We start from the raw sequence: 24,147 nt of genomic DNA, 5'->3' as shown, positions 1-24,147 counted from the left end.
TTTGATGCTGAAAGCGATTTGGTTTTCCCTTGTGATACATGTGTTGTTGTTGGCATTTGAATAACAAGTCAGTGCCACGGCTGCACTGCGTCAGTCCCCAGAGGTGCTAGTTGTCTACTCCTACGATAAGCCATAGGGAGCTCAACATACGAGGGCAGCTCTACTAATTGCAGGTTGCCAATTCGCATGGGAACCTTGAAAGGCTTGACTTGCAAGGGTGACTGTAGTCTGTTGGCCATCGAATCCCGCGGGAGCCATGAAAGGCTCGACCTGTAGGGGAGACCTTGCGAATAGGGTTGACGAGGCTCGTCTGGGCTAATTATGTGTGTTGCAAGTCCGCTCGTTCAGGTTGCCGAAAGTGAGTCATCATCGGGTCGTAGAACTTTTGATTGTCTAGTTTACTCTCTACACCTCGACCTACAAACACCTCGTCACCTCGGTAGGGCTGACTTGCAAGGGCGGCTCCATAACCTGCTGACTATAATTCCCACATAGAGCATGGAGGGCTCGACTTGTTGTGCGGGCTCATAGTTTGTTGGTTATCAACTTCCACGGGAACCATGAAGGGCTCGACTTGTGGTGCTGGCCTCACATTTTGTTGGCCATCAACTCTTGTAGAGAGCATGTAGGGTTTGACCTATGGGGGTGGCCTCACAATTAGGGAGATTCTGTCCGAGCAAGACTGCGAGAATTTATCTGGGCTAATCATTTTGATTCTGCCTCCCTAGGGGGTTCCTTCGATCCAAGTGTTGTTGTTGCTTGAGGATGCCATTACTTGAGACAGAGAGAACAAGTGAGAACTTAGCTTTTGTGTAGCGGTTCCAACAGACGGCGCCAACTGATGATGGGTGTTTTGGCAGCTCCCAACTGGTAGGTGATTTGGATCCATGCTGGACAATTCGTAGCTAGAAGGTGGCTCGGATGCCTAGCTGAACAGTTCCTAGCTGGAAGGTAGCTCAGATGCCTAGCTGAACGGGTCCTAACTAGAAGGTGGCTCGGATGCCTAGTTAACGGGATGCATGTAGAATTAGTCGGCAAGCATGTCTCGTAGGTTACCACCTGGGCCTCAATCAGGTCGGCAAACCCTCGAGGGAGGATGCTCCTCATGTTGAGGTCACTTCGACCGGTACTGACGAAATACCACAGGTTATCCCTGGGCGAGGTGCTACTAGCCGCCTTGTCGGAGTGCCTGATTTGTGGATGAGATCGTTAGGTCAGCGGAGGTAGGTCGTCAGGTCAACGGAGGCAGGTTGCTTGGTCGGTGGAGGTAGGTTGCCAGGTCACCACGTCGGTGGAGGTAGGTTGCCAGGTCTGCGGAGGTAAGTCGCTTGGTCGGCGGAGGTAGGTCGCCAGCCGGGACTCCACCATTTTGGCTAAGGCAAGTCATTGCCTAAGTGGTGCTAGGATATCATCTAAATGTTCTGAGATGCCATGTGTCATGATGTTAGTGGTGGGCCAAATCTGCCGTCATCACTTAGGAATCCCTTTTTCCTGACATATGTCTTATGAGACTGTTAGTTACTATCTCCACGTCATTGTCCCACCTTTTGAACTATTGTACCCCTAGCTTTGTCATGACATGCTATTAGGGTCTTGTTCACCATTCGTGTACACCATCTAACACGTTCTTAAGGCTATTGCGATGGTTTCCATCCCCCTTTGTGTTGTATAGTGGGTTTTTCCATTTCCACTCCTAAACTATTAAAAGGAGTAACAATGGACTTTATTAGAGAAACTTAAGAGCTAACAAGGAGAGAGAGAGAGAGGGGGGAGGGGAGAGGTCCTTTTTTCCCCTATCTTTTTTTCTTGTTTTTTGAGTTGTTAAGTTGATAGATGTGAATGTAGTGCTTTGTGATATTTTGTTGGGCTGATTCTGGATATATATATATATATATATCCTTAAACCTTTTCTTGGTTTGGTGAGTTTCTTGCCAACATAGAGAAGGTAAAACTTTGTTGAGATAAAGATTGTTACAAACAATCACAACATGACAACTTAATCAGGGAAACAACATAACTTCTAGAATTTATGCTTCTTCAACTTTTTGTTAATTAATTAATCGAATTTGCTTCAATTTTTTTTTTATTCTTTTCTGTTAGGAGAGTATACATGAATGTTGTTTTCATAATTATGAACTTCTGAAATCATTTTTGAACTGGTAAGTTCATGTACTCGTTCATCTAAGTATGATTTCTTTTATTTTTGCTACTGAATTCAGATAGAGTTGCAGCCATGGAGCACTGCAATGGAGTGGTAGTGTCTTGAACAATCTATGACATGACCATCAAAGGCTTCAACTCTAACAAACTTCATTTAGATAAAAACCAGGAACATAATGTTTATGGAGAATTGTATTATTAGTAGTAGTAGTAGGTGATTGCCCAAAAGAAAATACAACCAAGAATGTAGTGATACTCAAGAACTTTAACCACAGGATATTCCCAAATGGAATGTAGATAGCATGAAGGTGCAAATGGGGACATACTATGAAATGTCTTTTCTATTACATGCAAGTCACATTTTCTTTTTTTGTGAGTACTATGGACTCCGATCGGTTGGTCAAGTCTGCGAAGGTCCGGAGAGAGCAATGGGGTGGGGAGGAGAGGAGAAGGGGGGGGGGGGAGAGATCCTTTAGGGAAACCCTAGGGTTAGGGCTATATAGTGGTGTCTTGTGTAGGGGGCTATTCTTCCTTTTATAGTTAGTTGCATGACTAAAGTCAAGAAAAGGCATCGAGGAATTGCTCTTCCTTATTCAGAAAGGTGCTTATGATCTGCTAGGCATTTATCAGGGTCATGCCAAGTCTGATCATCGAAAAACGGTTCACTTGGGCTAGAAATGGAGTCGCCACCCATCAGCTATTGAAATGGAGGTGATGGGACTTCTATGAAGTACGTCAAAACCATTTTTATCTAAAAGTGACTCCAACGGCCTAAGGCACTAGATAAACCAGTTAGGGTAAGGCTCAAATGGGAGAGGGAAGGGGTTAGGCACCTCTTTCCCAGGTCCAGTAGGTGGGCCCACATGAGAATCCAAACAACCACAATCACAAATTTGCCATTATTTAATCAAAAGCATAACAAAGATAATGAAAGCAACAAGTTAAGAACAAACCAACAAAAGAGAATCTACCCTATCAAATTTTATTCATTATTAAATTTTTATTCTTTTATTTTTTAATATTTTTGCTTTTTTATATATTCTTTATTTTTATGTTCATTTATTTTATTAATTTTTTATTTATTCTCTTATGGTTCCTATTGTTTATTTTGCTTGTTGATTATTCACCTCATTTATTTATCCTATTTTATTAATTTTTTATTCCTATTTATTCATTTTTTCAATCTTTTCTTTTAATATATTCACTTTATACGACTAACCTCTTTTAGTGATCCATTTTCCCTTCTTGTTCCTTATCCTGCACATATGTTAATTAACCACCCAGATTTATTGATAAAATCCATTTCACAGTTCTTTTATTCCTATTTTGTGCATTTTATATTTTCACTTCTAGTTTGTTTTATTTCGTGAGATCGGTGCTTTCTCCTTCCATTCTAGTTCTATAAATAAAGAGATCTTTGTTCTACTACTCGTTTCCTGTCATTGCTCTATAACTTCCTTCTCTCTTTATCATTTGCTTAATATTTGTTTTTGTTTCTCATTTAGCTTCGAGAGTTGGTCGGTCAAGCGGACCTAAATCAGTCAGGATATTCAATTCAGACGCACCCATTCAATCCACTACAACCACAAAGAATTAATCCTTTCACCAGCTTATCAGTCGAAGAAAACCATAACCAAAACGTATAGAAGAGTTTGGTTTCCCCTCTAAATCACTACCAACATGACCACTTTCAAGGCCCGTATGCAGAGACCCCATCATCATCTTTATCATTCATCACAGGGGTCTCATTATCAATTCTGGCGCTGATCAAAATTTACAGAGAATAGATCAACTGAGCTTCCCAGTAACTTATAGAAGGATGGAGAAGATAAAATTAAAAAAAAAAAGAGAGGAAATTACAGGTGAGAGGGGCTTACCCGAGTCGTATGTTGACCTGAGAACGATTGATGAACAAGAGGAACCGGCCGAACTTACAGGTGCGCATAACTTGTCTTCAGACCTCACGAAGCTAGATCGGGAGATTAATGGAGCATAAAGGTAGGTTCTAGAGTGAACTTCACTGATTGGTCGAGGGTGAGAGCTTAACGTTGTTGCATCCATTTTCACTTCATGAATGATGAACACAGAAGAGATCTTAGTCGGTTTCAGTCTCAGATCATTAGCTTCTGATTCGGGTTCTAACTAGGAGATTGGGGAAAATGGTGATGCCTCAGAGATAGGTTGCTTTGAATTCCAGAGGTGACACAATTGAGCTACTGTTGCAATCGAAAGATTTGCACTATTGAGTGTTTGTTGCCACTGTCAAAAGGTCAGGGATGATGAACAACAAAAAGAAAACTGGGAAGATTGGCAGAGATAGAAAATGATGGAGAGAGAGAGAGAGAATCAGTGAGAAGAATATGAGGGAATGAGAGAAACCGAGGAATAGGGGTTGTGGCTGCTGGTTACATTCAAAGACACCACTGCAACAACTTGCGGCGGTGAGAGATCTGTTTGGGGTCAGGGATGCCGTAGAGACTGAGATAACAAAGAAACAAAAAGAGAGAGAAAGGGGGAGGGAGGAAGAAAAGAGGTTAAGAGAAAGGGAATTTTGCCACCGTTGTTCAAGGAAGAAGATGATGAACAATAGATTTCTTCCAGGTATGAGAGAGTTTTACTTATTAGGGGGTTGGTGGCATTTTGGTAATTTTGGGGAAATTTAAGGGTTTTTTTTGTAATTTTGGTATATGTGATCAAACCATAGTTTTCAAAACCGGACTGGACTAGATGGTCAGACCAAAAAAACCGGTAACTGGTCATCCCCTCGAGTCTGATTATACTATAAACTGACAATTCCTTAAAAAACGTTGGACAAGTCAGAAAACCGCCGACTCGGGCGGTCGAACCAATCATATTATGAAACAATTATGTACTTTTACTCATTTACAATAAATGTATCAGTACATCAATTTGATTGGAGCTAAAGGCATATACTGTCTAACATAGTGTAGTACTATAATTAAGTCTAATGGTTATGTGTAACTTTCTAGTTTTGTCCATCAATCTGCAAGGTCCAAGACATATCTGAAAAATGGTCTGGATTTAGTGTTTCAACCAAACACACACTACATGTGCTTTCGATCTAACCTTAGCAACTGAGAGAAGTTGCCCCAACTTCTTTGGCAGCAGATCAATGCCAACCTTGATAGGATAAACTCCCCAAGTCTATTCAATGGATGAGAACATTCTAAACTAATACAATTCTAATAAGTGTCCAATTTAAGGGGTAATTTCATTGAAACATACCAATATCAATATGAAACAATAATGTACTTTTATTTATTTACAATAAATGTATATGTACATCAATCTGAATAGAACTAAGGGCATACACTGTCTAACACCTACAATGACACTAGGTTGCTTTGGTAGACCAGCAAGAACCTTGCACAAATGTGCCAACGTATGAATTTTGTCACTCTAGAATCATTGGCAACAAACACACTCTTATTACGTCAACACGAACAATGATTAAATTCTCTAGAAAGTACAAGTCTTGCACAAAGACATTTTGTTGATGTAGAAGCTATGGAGAATGTAGCCACGGTCTTCATGGCGCCAAAATTTTCCATTGTTAACCAAACATCCCAATTGATAATATACAAATAAATTCCAAAGGATACAAGGAATTATCATAGAAATGGCAAATTTGAACTCACCAGAAAATGCAAAACTAGATAGTCATGTAGCTTGTAATGTTAGCCTGGAGGGCTGATCTAGTGTTTCACCAGTAATCATTGCAAGAACATTCCCCACCCTTAAAATGATGAAATCTGCTTGAATCTCTAACAATAATTTCGCGACCTGTAATATTAGATACCTTCTTTCCAAATTCATGGCAGTCTTTACAAGCACGCATGTTTTTGAAGACCAAAATAGGGACATTACTAGGCAAGGATATTAGCCCAAAAGCAATTGCAAGCCTTTCACTGTGGTCAAGAAGTTGCTCTTTTCTCTCTTTTGGCAATACATACAGTGCATCGTCAAGACTGGGGTATTCAATCTTGTGATGCTTAAAAACCAAACGACTCACCTCTTCTAGCTTGGAGTGGATTTCTTCTGTTTGTGGGTGATGTCTATCGCCCACAATAAATCTGTGTAACTTTCCCCGAACAGTAATCCAGCTGCAACCAACATCCTTCTTTAAATCTCTTTCAGCCATCACTTTTCTAATTCGGGCTGCCTCATCCCATTTACCAGCAGAAGCACACAAGTTAAACATGAGAACATAACCTGCAGTATCTTCAGGGTCGAGTTGAAAGAGGTTTTCGGCTGCATGTTCCCCGATTTTGACATTACGGTGAATGAAACATCCACCCAGTAAACTTTTCCAACTCATAGCACCAGGTTCAAATGGCATGGTTTTTATCAGTTCAAGAGCCTCTTCCAAAAGACCTGCACGAGAGTAGATATCAACCATGCAATTGTAGTGATCAATACTTGGTTCTACACCATACTCACTGGCCATTGAATTCAAATATTGCCTCGCCTCTGAGACCAATCCTGAATGGCTGCAGGCAGTGAATATGCCTATAAATGTAATAGCATTGGGTCTCACACCCAAGCCTTGCATTTTCAAAAACAGCCTCAAGGCTTCTGAAGCTTGACCATGATAAGCATAAGCAGCAATCATAGCAGTCCAGGCCACAGTATCAGGTTCCCGTATCAGTTCAAAGGTTTGACGAGCATATTCTAACCTGCCAGATCTCGAGTACATAGTAACCAACGCACTTTCCCCATATAGGTCCGAAACAAGGCTTCTCTTTATGGCATCGCCATGTACTTGAACCCCCAAATTCAAATCCCCAAGCATTGAACATGCTTGAAAGATGCTAGTATAAATAAAAGAATTCAGCTTCTTGTCCTTACTCCTTATCAATTTAAAAATTTCAAGAGACTCTTCGAACTTGCCAACTTGCAAATAGGCAGTGAAGACCGAACTCCACGATACATCATTTGGGTAAGAAATCTTCTTGAAAGCCCGACAAGCATCCCCTAAACTTCCACATTTTCCATAAAAATCCACGAGAGGAGTTCCCACTGAAACCTCATCGTCCATACCAACTTTAATAATGTAACCATGAACCTGCATTCCAACACCCAAGTCCCCCAAATCGCAACATGCTTTTAGAACAACTGAAAATGCAAACTCATCCAATTGAGTGCTGTCTACTAGCATTCTGACAAACAGTTCCAAAGCTTCATCCTGTCTCCCAGCTTGAGTATACCCCATCATCAACCCTGTCCAAGTTACAGCATTCTTATGAGCCATGTTATCAAAAACCATCTCAGAAGTTTCTAAGCAACCACACTTTGCATACATGTTGAGAAGGGCAGTTTCAACCAAAGCATTAGGGATCGACCCAGTTCTAATCGCATAAGAATGTATTTGCTTCCCAAGAAACAAACATGAAGGGGAAACAATATTCCTTATCAAGCTAACATAAACCGATGGGTTCACTTCATGCCCCGCTATGTCTGAAAATAAACTGACAGCTTTAACAAATATCCCATTCTGTGCATAGGCAGATATCATGAGACCCCAAGTAATTGAATCCTTTCCTGGCATTTCATCAAACAATTCCCGTGCATCTAATAAACTCCCACAATCACAGTACATTCGCAGAAGAGAGTAGTCGAGAAACCTAGAACGGCTCCTAGCTGTTCTTTGCATGTGCTCGTGAATCAGTCTTCCATCCACTATATTTTTCATTTTTCCACATGTTTCCAGGAGACATTTATAAGAATAATTATCAACAGAAATACCGGTCGAGTCCATTTCCTTAAGAAACTCGAGGGCTTCTTTCACCTTTCCTTCTTTAGACAAAGATTGTAGATGTAAATTCTCAAGCAGTCCTCGTCGAGACTTGTAGTTCATAATCGAAGAGGAGTATCGGTTAAGAGATACCCAAGAGGGAACTCGAATACGATTTGTAATGTTTATAGATGGAATCTCTTTTGGAACTGAAAGTTTTGTCGAGTTGGGAATCAAGGAAAGAGAAGCCATTTGAGAGCATTCAATCATCCGCACTTTAGTTCAGGAAACAGAGAGAGAGAGAAACCACGGCATTCACTCCAACGAATGCAATGACCAGAGAAAGTCCTCTCTATATTAACCCTTTGGGTAAAATACAAAAACCTCCTCTAATATTTCTCCATTCATAAAAACCTCTTATATAGTTTTACTTTAACAAAAACCTCCCCTAACGTCTACTTGGTGATTCAGACAAAATATCAATAAAATTACTAAATTGCTTTTGATTAATTGTGAGAGAGTCAATAAAATATTTCAAAATGTTGAAATTGCCCTTACTTCCCCTTCCTCTCACAATAGAAGGGAACAATGTGAATTTCTTCCCCCGATCTCCCTTAACTACTTTTTCTAGTTGATTTCTTCTTCTTCTTCTTCTTCTTGGGAGCCATGACCACATGGCCATTGCTCTCTGCGAGAATCATCTTCCACTGTGGCTGCTACGCTTACCCGCCATTACCAACTATTTCAATCACCATGTCCCTTCCTTTCTCCTTATAGAAATTGATCGGGCGAGGCTTTTCGGACAAATACATGGTTTACTTGTTCTCCTTCAATTAAGAAACAACAAGAGCACTTGTCCTAGAGGGATATAGTGAAAATGAACTTATGGGTTTTAAAGATCACAAAAGTGAAAACAAAGACATTGCTTGGATTTAAAGAATAAGCACTTATAAATGAGAGCATCGGGGAGAGTGCGAGAACAAGAAAATACTCAAACTCGACAAAGGGAGAGACAAAAATGAAGAACACGAAAATATGTGCTCAACAAATGAAAATAAGGGGGGAATGAAGTCATGAACCCATGTTTTGTCTTAAAAAATTGATGCGACCATGACCAGCCATGGAAAATCATGAGAAACTCTATTGACAATGGAAGCTAGTCCTAGAAAAATAAAGAAGTGGATAGGGTGGAAACAGAGATGTGGGTATCATAGAGAAACAGATGACAAATAAAACCCATATTGAGGATTCTACAATTGGAGCTGCCAGTCATGAGAAAGAAAGAGAGAAACAGAGGCAGAGAGGTCTTTAGAGTGATGAGTTGAGGGAGGAAAAAATGTTTTTCCCCTCTTTTTCTCGTTGTATTTGTTTCTGTTTTAGATTTTATTTCAAGGCTTTTCAATTCCCAGTAGAGAGAGAAGAAGAAGAAGAAATCAATGAGAAAAATCCGTGAGGGGAGATCGGGGGAATGATTTCACACCGCTCCCTTCTATTGCAAGAGAAGGGGATGTATGGGGCAATTTTGACATTTTGAAATATTTTATTGACTCCCTAACAATTAATTTGGGGCAATTTCATAATTTTATTGGTTTTCCCTTTGAATCACTGGTGGAAGGGAGGTTTTTGTTGAGGCTTTAAAAGTTCAGGAGAGGTTTTTGCTAAAGTAAAACTATAGGGGAGGTTTTTATGATTATTATAAACATTAGGGGAGATTTTTGTATTTTACCCCAAACTTTAAAAAACAATACAATGAAATTAAATCAGTATGTGGCAGCAATAATAATAATAATTTAAAAAGCACTAATGGCCTCAATAATATTTATTGAATTTTCTAAAAACAAAATTTACCCGTTTGTATTTAAATTTATTGATAAAAGAATGAGGGTAAATAGGGTAATAGGTTCTTAATAGCAAATGAGTTGAAAATAGGTAATTGAAAGATATTCAATTCATTCATTTATCTCTCATTAAATCTAACATTTAAGTTATTAACTTGCATTCATGTTCATTGAATCATATATTTAAGACATTTTTGTTTCTTCTAAGCATTAAGTTCTATTAATTAAATCCATACCTAATAAGTTAATAATTCCAATAACATAAAAGCTTATACTTTTAAAATCTACCTAGGAAAAGCAGTGTTTTCATCTAGGTGGTGGTAAGAAGTTAAATCATTTTGGGTCAAATGGGTTAATCCATGTTGCCATGACTAAATAATAAAATTAAAAAATAGATATTAAAACATTTTTAGCATACATATTAAACAATAATAACTATGATAAATAGGAAATGATTTTATTAATGATGGAAATGGAATGTAAAGTTTAAAACCAAATGGAAATAAAAACATTTTCTTATTCTCTCTCATTAAATCCTTTATTTAAGATATATTTTTTTCATCATTAAATCCATAATATTATTTTTAATAGTAAAAAAATAAATATTTTGAAAATTAATTTGAAAACAAAACAATTTTCTTCCCTCCCAGTGGTGGGTAGCAATTTGACCATTTAGGGTCAAATGGAATAATAAATAAATTCATAGTTAAATAATAAAAAATTAAAATAAATAACTGTGAAATGTAAGAAGTATTTTTATTAATGATGAAAAATGGAATGCCAAATTCAAAATTTACCTAGAAATTAACTGATGTCATAGTCAAATAATAAATTTTTTAATAATAGAAAGTACAAAGTATCACAAAAAATAAAAAGAAAAGATATAGAAAATTTTAGGCACATATCTAACGTCATATATTTATAAAAAATAAAATATTTGGTACATCTTTAATATTGTGCATTCATTATATTGAACAAAAATAAGTTTTATACATAAGAAATAATTTTATCAATGATGGAAATGTAATTCAAAATTTAATGTCAACCTAGAAATCAAACAATTTTTATTTTTAGATGGTAGGTTAGTGGTTTGAGTCAAATGATACCATAAATAAAAAAAAATTAAGTGTTATAAGTAAAAAATATTGTGTATAATGTAAATGAAATATATAATTTAAAGGAAAAATTATAATCAAAGTCAATTGTATATTTAAAATTAGGTTGCAAGTTGTTCTAGAAACTAACAAAACTCTGACAACCGACTCTACATTTCAAATTAAAAAAACCCTGCCATGTCATCAGAGGCTTATGTGGTTGTTTCCAACATGGACTAAAATGTTGGACACAACAAAAAACCTATATTGGAAATAGGTTTTCAGTTTCTCTCCCACTCCCTTTGTCTCTCCTACTCTCCTAGTTTTAGTCTGTAGCCAAATCAAAATCTCTCTCTCTCTCTCTCTCTCTCTCTCTCTCTCTCTCTCTCTCTATATATATATATATATATATATATATATATATATATATAATCTTTATCATTCTCTAGTTGGTGTAAATTTCATAGCCAAGAGTTTCTTATGAATTTTTTATCAAATTGGTGTAATAATTTTTGAACCATACCAAGTTGGTTTTATATTCTTTTATACGATTTGATTAAGGAAGAATGAGAGATTGACCAAGAAAAAGAATGAGAGAGATTGAGGGAGAACGATAGGTAGAAAGAGAGAGAATGAGAGAAATTGATATAGAGAACGTAAATACAAAAACCAAAAACCTTTTTTATTTATTTTCAAATCATACAGTCATTGAGCAGATAAAGATGATTGTGAGGGAGATTGAGAGTGAGAGAGAAAGAGACTAAAAACCTTTTTTTTTCCAATCATCCAACATTAAAGGGCAATTTTAGTATAAGCTTTTTGTTGTGTCCAGCATGGATTAAAAGTCCAATGTTGGCAACCAACCACATAAGCCTCCGATGACATGGCGAGGGTTTTTATAATTTGAAATGTAGAACCAACTTCTAGAGTTTTGTTGGTTTATGGACCAACTTGTAGTCTAATATTAAATGTATAGCCAACTCCGGCTATAATTTTTCTTAATTTAAAACTAATCCAAAAGCAATGCTATTTTTTTATCTAAATGGTAGGTCAATAATCCAACTTTTCAAAGAAACCATGATGTCATAATTAAATAATAAATATTTAAGTTTATTTTTAATCATATTATTACTTTTGTTAATTTTCAATTTTTATCTTAACTATGATATATCTAAAATTCAAATAATCAATATGAAGAAAAGTTTCTCATGTACAACACATGTGCTTAATTACTATATAATAAAAGGGAAGATTCCATTTTAGTATCCTGAATTTTGGGTAATGTCAATTTAAGTACCCCTTTAAATGTGTATTGCAATACCCGAACTTATAAAAAGTGTCAAGTTGGTCCTGCCATTAATATTCCATCCGTTATCCGTCACGTGATGACATGTGATGATTTAAAAATTTTCAATATATCAGAAATGCCCTTTAATCCAGATTGAAGACCATTTTACCCTTTCCACACCTGTTTAACATTTGGGAATGTAGGGTTGAAGCTTAACAACGAAGACTGAGATCCACTGCTGCAAGTTCATTCAAGCTACACTGACCGGAGAATTGTTGAATGGTCGGCGATCTATATTAACTAGGTACAATATTTGTTTTTTTGGTTATTTTTCATTTATGTTTTCATGCTGATGTTGTTGGTGGCTCGGTTGAGGAAGTGAAGCATTCAAAATACGAGAGTTGTGTTGAAGTAATTGCAGCGGGGAGAGAGAGAGAGAGAGAGAGAGAGCTGTGTTGAAGACCGATGACACCACTAAGCTCCAGTTCTCATCTTCTAGCTCATAATTAAATTCACCCTAACGAACGACCATCAGTTTAGATTTTAATTAATTCCTAGGGTGGTTTCGGTCTTTTTCCTATTTAATTCTGTTAAAATTAGATCATGGTCACCGTTCATATGCTAGGAGTAGATTCAGCAATGCCCTTGAATTGAAACAAGGGCATTAGACCCAACAGCTTCAATCAAAGGGCCCCGACCCTACCCTAGTCTGAAGTCTGAAGTCTGAATTTGCAAAACCCCAGACCTAAAGAAAAAAATGGGTGTAGCAGTTGTACCTTTGAAATAGATGCAATGCTTCATGACTGGCCAAGGGGATGACTCGTCCTTGTAGAAAGACGAGTCAAGGACCAATACGAGACTCGGTTATTGTGATTTCAGCTATACTATGAAGTAGCTTATGCATCTCTCTAGGAGGATCCCACCGGTGAATCCGCAAGTCAAGAACGTTGCAACTTTGAACAGTACACAGATGATTTCAGTGAACAATGATTCACTGTCTAAGCGAACAAGGGTTTATAAATGGGCATTATCGTCATTTTCAAAAATACTCTCTCTCTCTCTTCGTCACATTGCAAGGGTATTTGTGTCATTCCATTTGTCCGTTAACGTCCATTGAAGGATAGGGAGCAACTTGACATTATTTGGAAGCTTGGATTTTGCAGTGACAAATTTTAAAGTTCTGATATTAACTGACATTACCCCAAAGTTTAGGGTATTAAAGTGGAATTTTCCCTATATATATGGCCCATCTGCCCAACAGTAAAGCCCAACAGTAAAGCCCATTATTATTATTTTTTTGGAAAATTTTCTTAAACTACCTTTATAGTTTAGTTAATTGACCAAGTATACCCCTACTGTTTGACTATTATCTAACACTACCCTTACTCGGAAAATTAACAATTATTGTTAAATATTGATGGAAGGATTAAAATTAACAATTATTGTTAAACGTTTGTCACTGCAATTTATGGACGGTAGTGCGACGGTGAGAAGAAAAAGCCAACAGAGGAGAAGAAGGTCGAGAAAGCCCTTGTTGCAGAGAAGAAGCTTACCATGATCAACAAAGAGAGGTTAGAGATCTCTATGCAATTCCAAAACGTTTGAATCTCTCAGATCTACAAGAAATCCAAATCTGAGATTTGAAAGATACTTAGATCTAGGCATCGACATCGCAGCCCAGAACCCTATTGTGGGCGTTTCCGCTTCTTCTCATAGCTGATCCCCCCCTTGCCTTGGCCTGCAACTCACGAACATCACGTAAGTAGAGCCTCACTACTCCGTTTGCTCGGGTACCAAATGGATTGGCTTTCAGCTTTCCACCATTCTCCTCAAAGGTAACTCGAAGACATTCTATGAGAGCATTATGAGATTCGGGAAGCTCATGGCCAGCTCAAAGAGATGGAGTCACCACTCATTTTTTAGAGGAAATGGGCCCTCATTTTTAAATTTGAAAATTTTGATTTAGGTCTTTGATAGTAACTCTGTCCTCTATAAAAAAGGCACACAACTGAGAGATTTCGGGTCCTAAGGATTGGGAGAGGAAAGGTATTAGGCACCCCTCTCTCCAAGTTGTTATAGCAACCCAATATTGGAGTTGTTCAGGCACAATTTCTTTCGGGGAAAAACAAAAATGATTGCAAGAATTTCTTAAATCCGGAGGAACATGCTTTCAACTTCTCTTAAGACCGATTTTGAGGTAATTTTATTGAGTCTTAGGTAGACCTAGCAAAAAGTTGACCCAACCCGCAAACCTGACCCAACCCAACCCGAAAAAAAACTGGGTTGGGTTGGGTCATGGGTCAACCTACTGACCCGATTGTCAAGTCTAATTGGGATTATTTATGTATTGTTAGAAGTTTCCACTCTTTAATTTTTTTCTATTTAGTCTTTACTTTTTATTGTTTACTCCTTAAATTGTTAAATGTTTAAGTTTTTTTTTTATATTTGGAATTTTAAGGTTAATTATTTTAATTTTGATGTTTTCATTTATTATTTTTTTTATTTTTTAAATTTCAATTATTTTTTGGGATGACCTGAGTTGACCAATGGGTCAACCCTAACCCGAATGTTTAGGGTTAGGGTCTAGCATTTGACACCCAACCCGAAATCCAACCAGACCCGAAATCAACCCGAAGTACTTTGACCCAACCCGAACCTGAACCACACAACCCAATTGCCAGGTCTAGTCTTAGGTATTGATTTCCCTAAGACCCTCGCCTCTCTGCTTCTATTTTTAGTCAAGAAGAAATTGCAAGCAATGGTTCTCCAACATTTCAAAATCTTAAGTAACCTAGAAAAACTAAAAAAAGACTTACCTTTCGTATGTACCTTCTCAAAATTTTTCCAATAGCTAGGAAGGTTTCAAACGAAACTTGAACAAGGCAAGAGCTGGTTTGAGCGTTTTCGGTGTTAAGTTTAGGAAACAAGGGATGAGGCTTGAGCTTGGCTTCAGGGGTTTCGAGATTTCCAACGGAATGGATGCGTTATTGAAGTTGGAAAAAACTACCCCTCCTCATCAATCTCAAATTGGGCCTCTATTTATAGAGAAAATGGAGGGGGATGGGTCTGAAATTCACTCAACTATAGTGTTTGTGACTCAGTAGAGTTCTTTTACTGAAATAGGCAAAGATTTTGAGAGAGGAGGGCCTACAACTAACCTTTCCTCCTTTATGTAACAATTTTTCTCGAGTTTGGAGGTATTCTCATGGATTTCGTGCATCCAATGAGGGATTGAGGCATGCCAAACGTTGCAGCCCCATATTTGGCGCTAACAGTGGTAAAAAACGTAAATTTGAAGAAATTTTAAATGAGGTTGTCTTTTCTTAGTTTGAAGTGGGGGCATGTTTGGTATTTTGAGCTCTTTAAGCTATTAGGCTCAAATTCATTGGTCCAGGTGTTTTAATGGGGTCAAGTAAGGAACTGACGTCAGTCCCCACCCTCTTAAGATCCTAGGTTGGATAACTAATGTGGCAGTTCAATCTAGTGCGTCAAAATGGTATCTCTCTAGTTTAACAATGAATTTGGTCATGAAATTTGGCGTGTTGGGGTTTTTTTGGGTCTCTGAACACAGTTGTGAAGTCTGATCGAACAAATAGGGTCGAGATGATTGGGATCTGTCTGACAGGTTCAGATCAATAAGATTTGTTGAAATAGAATCTTTGTTTAATGAATGGTCAAACAGAAGAGTTTTGGGATAAAATTTGGTCGGTTGGCAATTTTGAACATCCTAAATCTAATAAACAATAGAGGAAGCAACAAACCACCCATTTGCAATACACCATTAAAATAGAGTGTTGAAAACTCCCAAGCTACTATCCATAATATCTCACTCACCAGGTCATAAGATTAAACCTCAACAATAGCTTGAAATCCCAATATTCAATGCAGTAAAACCCAGCACAACAAAATTTTGCACTCTCATAATGAAAAATTAATCATAGATCCGTTCTAGCCCCTATCATTAATCAAGGGGTACACCCCCCCAACCAATCATCCCACTTCATGCTCCAACTGTTATAAAACCCCACTACCACATGGTACCTAGTCTTGAGGAATAGACACAACTACCCCATTACCCTAATGAAACACAAAAGGTCGTTAATTCTCTCCACCCTACTACAATTGCATATCGCAATCGACGGGCATCAAGTCCTTTTCCAAAACATTGATTCGCAAGACACAATAACTGCATGAATGATTATTGATAAGAATACCCTTACCAATAAGAATGGGAGCTAATTGTAAGTACATGTGATCCTCCATTACCGTAATCACAATGAAGGTATTGGAACATAATTGCATATATAACTATGATGAGCTCAAAAAGCCATTCAAGACTTGTGATGAGCATGAAATGCCTCTAGAGACTTGCGATGGACATAAAACGACATAGCCAGACTGGGACAAACCCAATACACTACTAACGCCTTGCGATGGACATGAAATGCTAGCCCATGCTATAACGAACAATGGATAGACCCCGATATCAGCAACACCTGCCTGTGGGTGATTGACATCATTTTTTGTCATAGCGAGCTATGACAAGGCGCCTTGGAGGCGACCGAATGGATGCTCGAGCATGCCAGTCAAACCTGAACTCTGTCCTTAACACGTGGCCATGAAGAAACCCTACAACGGGATGTAGCCTACATGTGCTAGGCGTGAATCTTAAAGGAAAATGGAACTTAGTCCTTAAAGAATCTCGTCAAACACGTGGCAAAACCTTAGTGGTGTTCCCTTGATAATCGACATAAAGATGAAGATTCCCTTTTCTAATGGGAATCAAGCACTTTTTGGAATCCTTCTCCTAAAAGTCTCAAGACCTCTCTTATAAAATGAGGTTGTAAAGTGTGATCGGGACACATTCTTTTCAACTACCCTTACTGCTCAACTTTATTGAGACTTTTGAGAAGCAGAAGCCTATCTATTATTTCCTTCACGGCCTTCAATCCTAACTCTTCTTCATCCTTCAAGGAGACAATTCTACCTAGCCTCACCACGATACTTATAACTGCTATTGAGTTTTAATCAAATACAAATTCTTAATTGATTATGTCTCTACCAGTTTCAAGCGGAAGGAGAAGGGTAATTAGGTAAGGATGTTAGAGAAGTTAAAACCTCTTATGTCTCAATTATTTGTTATTGAACTTTTTTAATCTGTTTTTTTTCTTTCTCCAACCCATATTATATCATATTACATGCAGTCATTCAGAAAACAATAGTCGTTTTGTCAATTTGGCATTCTAAATGATTGATGCACCTTTTCTTTCTCCAACCCATGAAGGATTACAATTAGCCATTCCAAAAACAAGAGACATTTTGTAAATTTGGCATTCCCAATGTTTGAAGCACACCCATTGCTATATGTCTAAGCAAACAAATTGGGTTTCAAGACACTTGAATCGACACCAACAATGCAAGAATCATGCAGAATCCAAAGCCAACGGTGTAGAGAAGGGCAAAGGATTCAAAGTTGGTGGATTGCATCAGAAGACAATCTTGATGGGAGAAGAGTGAAATTGTTGGGTTTCACGAGCATAATCCATTATTATTGAATAGCTGCTTAACAAGATTCTTCTAGGGTATTCACATGAAAATCTGTTGTCGAGCCATGCTTTTCCAGCAATCAAGGATGTTGCTTATGAGTCCTTATCTTTTCTATGTAGAAAGGTTTTTTGTGGTAGGATGGAAGGACTTTCCATATTCCATTTTTTAAGTCCATGTACTATATTGTATTTATGTTTTTAGCTATTGCCTGTGTGTGTTTATGGTTCACTTTGTTTTACTTATGGTTTTGGCTTTTCTTTTTACTGGATAGAACTTATTTGAGAAAGTAGATTAAAAACAAATTCTGCAGCTTTATCAAAAGCAAGCTGAAACCTTTGCACAAGCAGATTTAAGCCATTGATATGGAGAAATTCCAAGTGACTCAATGGATACTATCAAGGCTAAGAAAGACAAGGGATCAAATTGGAACTCTGAATGGATGTTCCAAGGAAACATGTAAATTGAATGGGTTTGACTATGATACTGGAAAGGCACGCTATTAAAAAAGCTTATGGCCAAGCAATTGGTATCATAAAAGAGGCGACCGATCAGGTGGTATTAATCACAATTCATCAGGGTGCTTTAATTGGCCAAAGCTCTTCCACTACCATGTATTATTTACTGTATCATAGATTTTTCCAAATTGAATCTTGATTTAGTTTTCTCTCCATTGAAACTAATCTACTAGGATGATTTGTACTTTTTTTCTTTAATGGGGTTAAATATGTCATATATTATGATGCTCATGAAACAATCACTATTCCATGCCATATATTATGAGTTCCAGAGGTAAACTAGTCTCCCTTAACATTTAAACATTAATTTGATCTTCCTTTCAGAGTTTGAATTATCTAAGTTGGGTCATTGTTTCTATCAATTTTATTTACATAAGGAAAAGGAATTACATTTTGATTTTAGGGTGGAATTTACTATAACAAGCAACAAACCTCCAATCCATCATTACCGAAAAAATATAAGAAGAAAGATATCTACCTAAATAGGTAGCCTGAAGTTGCAGAACTTACAAAGGAAGATTGGAAGTTGAACAACGGTCGTGAGGAAGGAGATGATGAGTTAAAAAAATAATTTAAAACCAGGCTAGCTTAGACTATTCGCTAGAAGATAGAGGATAGGTGGTGAGTAGTAATACTGAGATGTGTTGAAAATGCTAAAAAGGAATTCAGTTAAATCAAGACTAGGAGGTATAAGAGTAAGAGAACACTAATGGACGTGTGGAGTTTGGGAACTCAAATGGCGAAGTAGTGGATTAGCTCATTGGCCCTGGTGGGATGGTTGATCCATCTATCTCAAAATGGGATAAATGGAGAATTGGTCGATGGGCCTAAGAGGTCAACAAAGTTTCAAAGCCGATTGTTTGTGATCTGGTAGAGAAAGGGTGTATCCATTGAAAAATAATTAAAAATATAATAAAAAAATAAAAATTGCTTAGATATAATATAAAATTATTATTCATTATTATTAGTATTGATAAAATCTATAATTTTAAATCCATTTAAGTTCAACATAAAAATAAATAAAATTAATCAACTTTGTTTATCCTTATAAAACTAATAAATATAATAGACTATTATAAATTAATTTTCATTCCAAATTAATTTAAAAATTAAAAAAAAATTATCTAACAATAGTAAAATATAAAAATTAAGAAAAATAAGTAAAATTAATTATAAAATAATGCAATTATTTTTTTTTGTTTTAAAATTTGTTTTAATTTCATTAATTTAAACCCTATTGTAAAGTTGATAAAATTAAACATTAATAAAACTTATGTTTGAATTTTACTTGGACTATCTTGGTCTACTTAGGTTGAACTTGGACCAGCTTTGCCCAATTGAAAATATCATAAGCCTCTTCCAAACACAAGCTTCCTTCTCAAAAATGTTTGTGATAGTTACCTCCACTTAAAGAAAAAACACTCATTTCAAATAATGTAAGATCCATAAAGTAGGTTATTATTTACAAATAAAACTAGATACTATCCCCATACTTAGTATAGGGGTCATTGTCTAGTATATATATAAAAGTAATGTCATTAAACCTAAAAGGCCTCCTATTCAAACACGTGGCATTTTAAAATTTCAGTAGATAGAATCTTAGAAGAGATTAAACTCTCATTCTTAAAAAGCGTCTATCCACTCACAAAAAAGAAAGTGATAGTGGTTAAACTCCTCTCAAAGAAATAAAAAAATGCACACACATAGCATCCTAATCCCTAAAAAGTGGTCTCTTCAAATTTTATGCCAGTAACTGAATTTTACTCAAATACAAACATTTCAAAAGTAATTGATTAAACAATTAATTTAAGGAAAATTTGTTTAAACTACCCCCTATTGCTTAGCTAATTAACAAATTATACTCTTACTGTTTAACTATAAACCACCCTTAATGTTTCTGACAATTGACTAGCTCTACCCCTGCCGTTAACATTCATTAATGTTCCGTCCAAATCCGTACACACGTGACACCACGTGATGTATATTGTTTTTTAAAACCGAATATTACCCTTCTTTGTTTGAGCAACGGCAAACTGATCTCTTCACTGTGATGAATTTTTTCTCTTTATTCTTCCACCTTCGGTTGGCCCTGTTCACCATCTTCAAGCTCACGAGACCTTACAAAGCCAGTGGAGAGCCTTGCTTATCTCCCCTCTTTTGCTCTGAGCCATCTAGCAGTTTTCAGTTGTTTGGGATTGAGCTGATAAATAAATCTAACGTCACTACTCCAGATAAGGCACCTTCACATCCAGAAAGTGTAACCAGTGCCACCACTAAAGGGCTTAACCCAACCACTGTCTCTGGAACTGACTCCGACAAGAAGTCAAACCTTTCGAAGGTTTCCAAAGAACAAAAGCAAGGTTCATTGCAAGTATCATTAAAGGAGATTCAGAGCAAGTAATTGTCAGGAAGTAGCGGAAGCCCATTCACCCGTCTTTCTACTACTATTGGTGTTTCTGAAAGGACCCCTTTTCTTCCTCGTTCTCTCCGATTGTCTACGTCCACCATTGCCACTGTTGTTTCTTCCACCATCAATCATCTGCCATTGCCACACAAATCGTCCCTCTGTTTCTGTTTTTTTAGTTTTTTGGTAACTTCAAATTTATAAACCTTTAGAAATTAATGTATAAATTCCATGGCAGAAGGAAACAAAAAAGAACTTACAAATTAAGGATGAAAAAAAAAAATCATTATATCAGTTGTTAATTGTCGCAAAGAAAGGTTGAGGCTCAAGTTGAGAAGAGCCCATTGATAGTAGCATGACCCAAATCAATCTTGGGTTCTAAAACTCTCTTTGCAAGCTGAAACTTATCCTTGACAGCTTTCTTCGCCCAGGAGAACCCATTAATTGGTCGTACCAGAACTGAGACACAAGAAACCAAATCAATCTCCTCATCTTTCGAAACCCTGATCCTCCTCTCGTACTCCTCTACAAGTAGAACAACAATTTTCGCCATTTTCTTTGTTCTTCCTTTTCTTCATCTACGAAACTGGAAACCAAGAAAAAGACAACCCACAAACCTCAAATTGGAGCCAATTCTTTGCCACTGAATACGTTTGTTGTTTCATCCACCATCAACATCGATTCCACCCAACCAGTTTCTTTGGTTAGGGCTCGGTTTAAGAAAATGATCAGGACTGAATAGTAGGTTGTGGGAGGTGACTAGACTCCAAGGGCTTGGTTTAACCCTTGGTGTCATAATTAAATAATATTTGGACACATCTGTAATATCATATATTCATCGTATTAACCATATATATATATATAGAGAGAGAGAGAGAGGGAGAGATTATAATATTGTGATCAAAATAAGAACTATTTTTACACAGAAATATAAACAAAATAGAGAAAACTTTGGATTATTGTCATCATTTTTTATCAATATTATCATCATCATCTAAAATTGCCATGTGTAAAGCACATACACCTCTGCTAGTAAAATTAAAAAGCAAAAGAAAAATTAGAGAAAAGAATAAGAGTCATGTGTGTAACAAGGTTGAGAATTGTCTTGACTCTTGCACCCACTAATCATTGACATATATTAACAGTTTGAATTATAAAACTGCCCCCTTTATAGGTGCCTACTAATCTGCCCAAGTACAAAAACAATAATTCCCTCCCATAATTAAATGGCATGTCAACACTCCTAAATCCAGAATTTCTAGTACAAAGCATTCAAGTAGCTCAAATTTATACATATTTTGTTTAATTATTTACTTTTTGTCTTTTTAGTGAATTATGAGAATATTAACAGTTAAAATAAGTAATGACCAACCATAAGCACACTTTTATGTACAATGGATACACAGGAAGTGGCAACAATTTTCCCTTTTTAGTTTTCAAAAACTATATTACAAATTCATAAATACTAGGAAATCACAATAGTCCGATAATAATATGGACACCTCTTCTTGCTAATAAGTAATAATTATTTTTCTAAGTTTTCTTTGATCTAGCAAACATCCATCAACCCACAGGTAATTAAGATGGTATTTGGGGATTGGACCCATTAAGAGGCAGCCACGCCATCAAACGAGAGCAAATATGACCCACCAGGACAGCACCATTACAAGCAACTCCACCTCCACCATCACATGGCTTCAAAGTCCCACTAACAAGATTACACGATAGCACCAAAGACTTATGCGTGAACTGTGAGTCTGTGACTACTGATGCAAAACACAAGTAAATCAAAAGAAAAGAGCCTAGTAACAGAAAAAAAAAAACAAAAAAAAAAACAAATCATAAAAGATGTAGTAAATGATATCATCTGACCCATTTTCCCATAAAGGGAAGGCACAATAAGAATAAGTAAGAAATCCTAATTTTTTTTTGTGAATTCACAGAGAAGCAAAATATCCAAAAAAAAATGCAAGTATCTCTCACGCAAAGCTCCATTTGATGGAAAAAGAAACAAGAAAACTACATGAAATCTCTCTTTAACCTATGTTTGGTTTGAAGGAAAAGGTGGGTTTCCCTACCTTTCCTTTCCTTTCCTTACTTTTTCCTTCAAACCAAACAGTCTTATGTTCCAACTTTTATCAGTAACAAATTGATCACTGTAAAGAAGAAAAGACCGAGTAGCCAATTACAGTAGGCTGACAATCCACATACGAAACTAAGTGCCTTATCCTGTAGTTGTTTTCCTGGGCCTTGAGGCCCACACACAAGCTCCTACTGATACTCCTGCCCTAGCTGGATAGTGACCTAGACCATTAGCTGACTTCGGAACCCATCCAAATGACCTGTTCAAAAGGCAAAAGAGCAGCTAACGCCTTAGCTTCCCTGAACATGAATACGAAGCACCAAGGGCACGCACTTCCGCTAGGGGCATCCACCCAACTACCACTTGGCTATCACCCTAAATCAATAGCCAATTCTAACCAGAGAACTGGACCAACTATAAACCTGGTAATGAAGCTAGTAATTAGTGATTGTTCGCTTGCGAACTCTAAGAAACAAACAAAAAAAAATACTGTAAGAATATCTCTTCTCCTACAGAACCTGAGAACCACCAAGAGTATGCAACCCTCAATATTTCTAAAATCACCACCCACCAGGAACCAGGTTGCATATAGAAAATCCATCAAAATTAGATTTAATCATTCCAAACACCTGTAAAACCAAGGGCTCTACACCTTTGTTGTACAAATCCTGCCCCCTTAAGAAAGCAATACATAAATACACCCTTAAATTATCTAATATAGAGATAGAGTGGGCCACTCGTACTGCAATGAGGTTAATGATAATGCCCTGCTAATAGTCGAAGATTCTAAGCATTACTCTCATTCCACAAACACCAAACCACAGCCATCCTACTACACCTCCTCATGATCTTACCTGTTATATGCTCTAACTTTTCAACTACCAACAAATGACGAACTCTCATCGCAAATGCCCCATGGATGGCGAAAGGTAAAAACCTCCATGAGACCCCTCCCCTTTTACTTGACCTTTTCAACTGCCAACAAGAGAACAAGTTGACTACAAAATAGGGGAAGCAGCAACTTAACACCAAACACGTCTAGGATTTTTTTTTTTTTGATAGTAAGAACAAAGTTCATTAAAATAATAAAGCACGTACAATTTGGTGATGAGTTTTCACCATGGCAATAAAAAGAAGAGACCAGCCAAACAAAAAACAATTAAGCTTAAACTATCCAGTACAATAGTCCTTTTTATATGAATAACTGAACATTTTACTAATGCAAATCAAATGTACATATTACAAGCATCAGTGGGAGAGATGAAAAGCTTTTATCTCCCCATACAACTTTCCTTACAATTGTGCCTAAAAAATTTGCTCCATCCCGACTCCTTGCTTGGCTAGTTCATCACCATACTATTAGCTGCCCTTTGAACCCATTGAAATCTCACTTCCATATCTCTAGTCACCCATAAGAACTTGTTTAGCTCATTTCCATACCACCATAGAGCTGCCTCTCCACT

General features: G+C 36.9%; 1 protein-coding gene across 1 annotated transcript; it reads right to left on the bottom strand.

The window, feature by feature from the left end:
• Positions 1–5,417: 5,417 nt before the first annotated feature.
• On the bottom strand, positions 5,418–8,240 carry RARE1 (Pentatricopeptide repeat (PPR) superfamily protein). Its single transcript, XM_088957034.1, has one exon. The coding sequence runs from the start codon at positions 8,183–8,185 to the stop codon at positions 5,885–5,887; it is 2,301 nt and encodes a 766-aa protein (XP_088813160.1). The 5' UTR covers positions 8,186–8,240; the 3' UTR covers positions 5,418–5,884.
• Positions 8,241–24,147: the final 15,907 nt, after the last annotated feature.

The sequence above is a fragment of the Nelumbo lutea genome, chromosome 8 (genome assembly GCF_056320005.1).
Source record: "Nelumbo lutea isolate HS-2025 chromosome 8, American lotus-T2T, whole genome shotgun sequence".
Lineage (NCBI taxonomy): Eukaryota > Viridiplantae > Streptophyta > Magnoliopsida > Proteales > Nelumbonaceae > Nelumbo > Nelumbo lutea.
This window is presented reverse-complemented; position numbering and strand designations above follow the sequence as displayed.

Excerpts from the sequence above, each read along its gene's own strand:
- RARE1 (XM_088957034.1), bottom strand. The coding sequence starts at position 8,185 with ATGATTGAATGCTCTCAAATGGCTTCTCTTTCCTTGATTCCCAACTCG.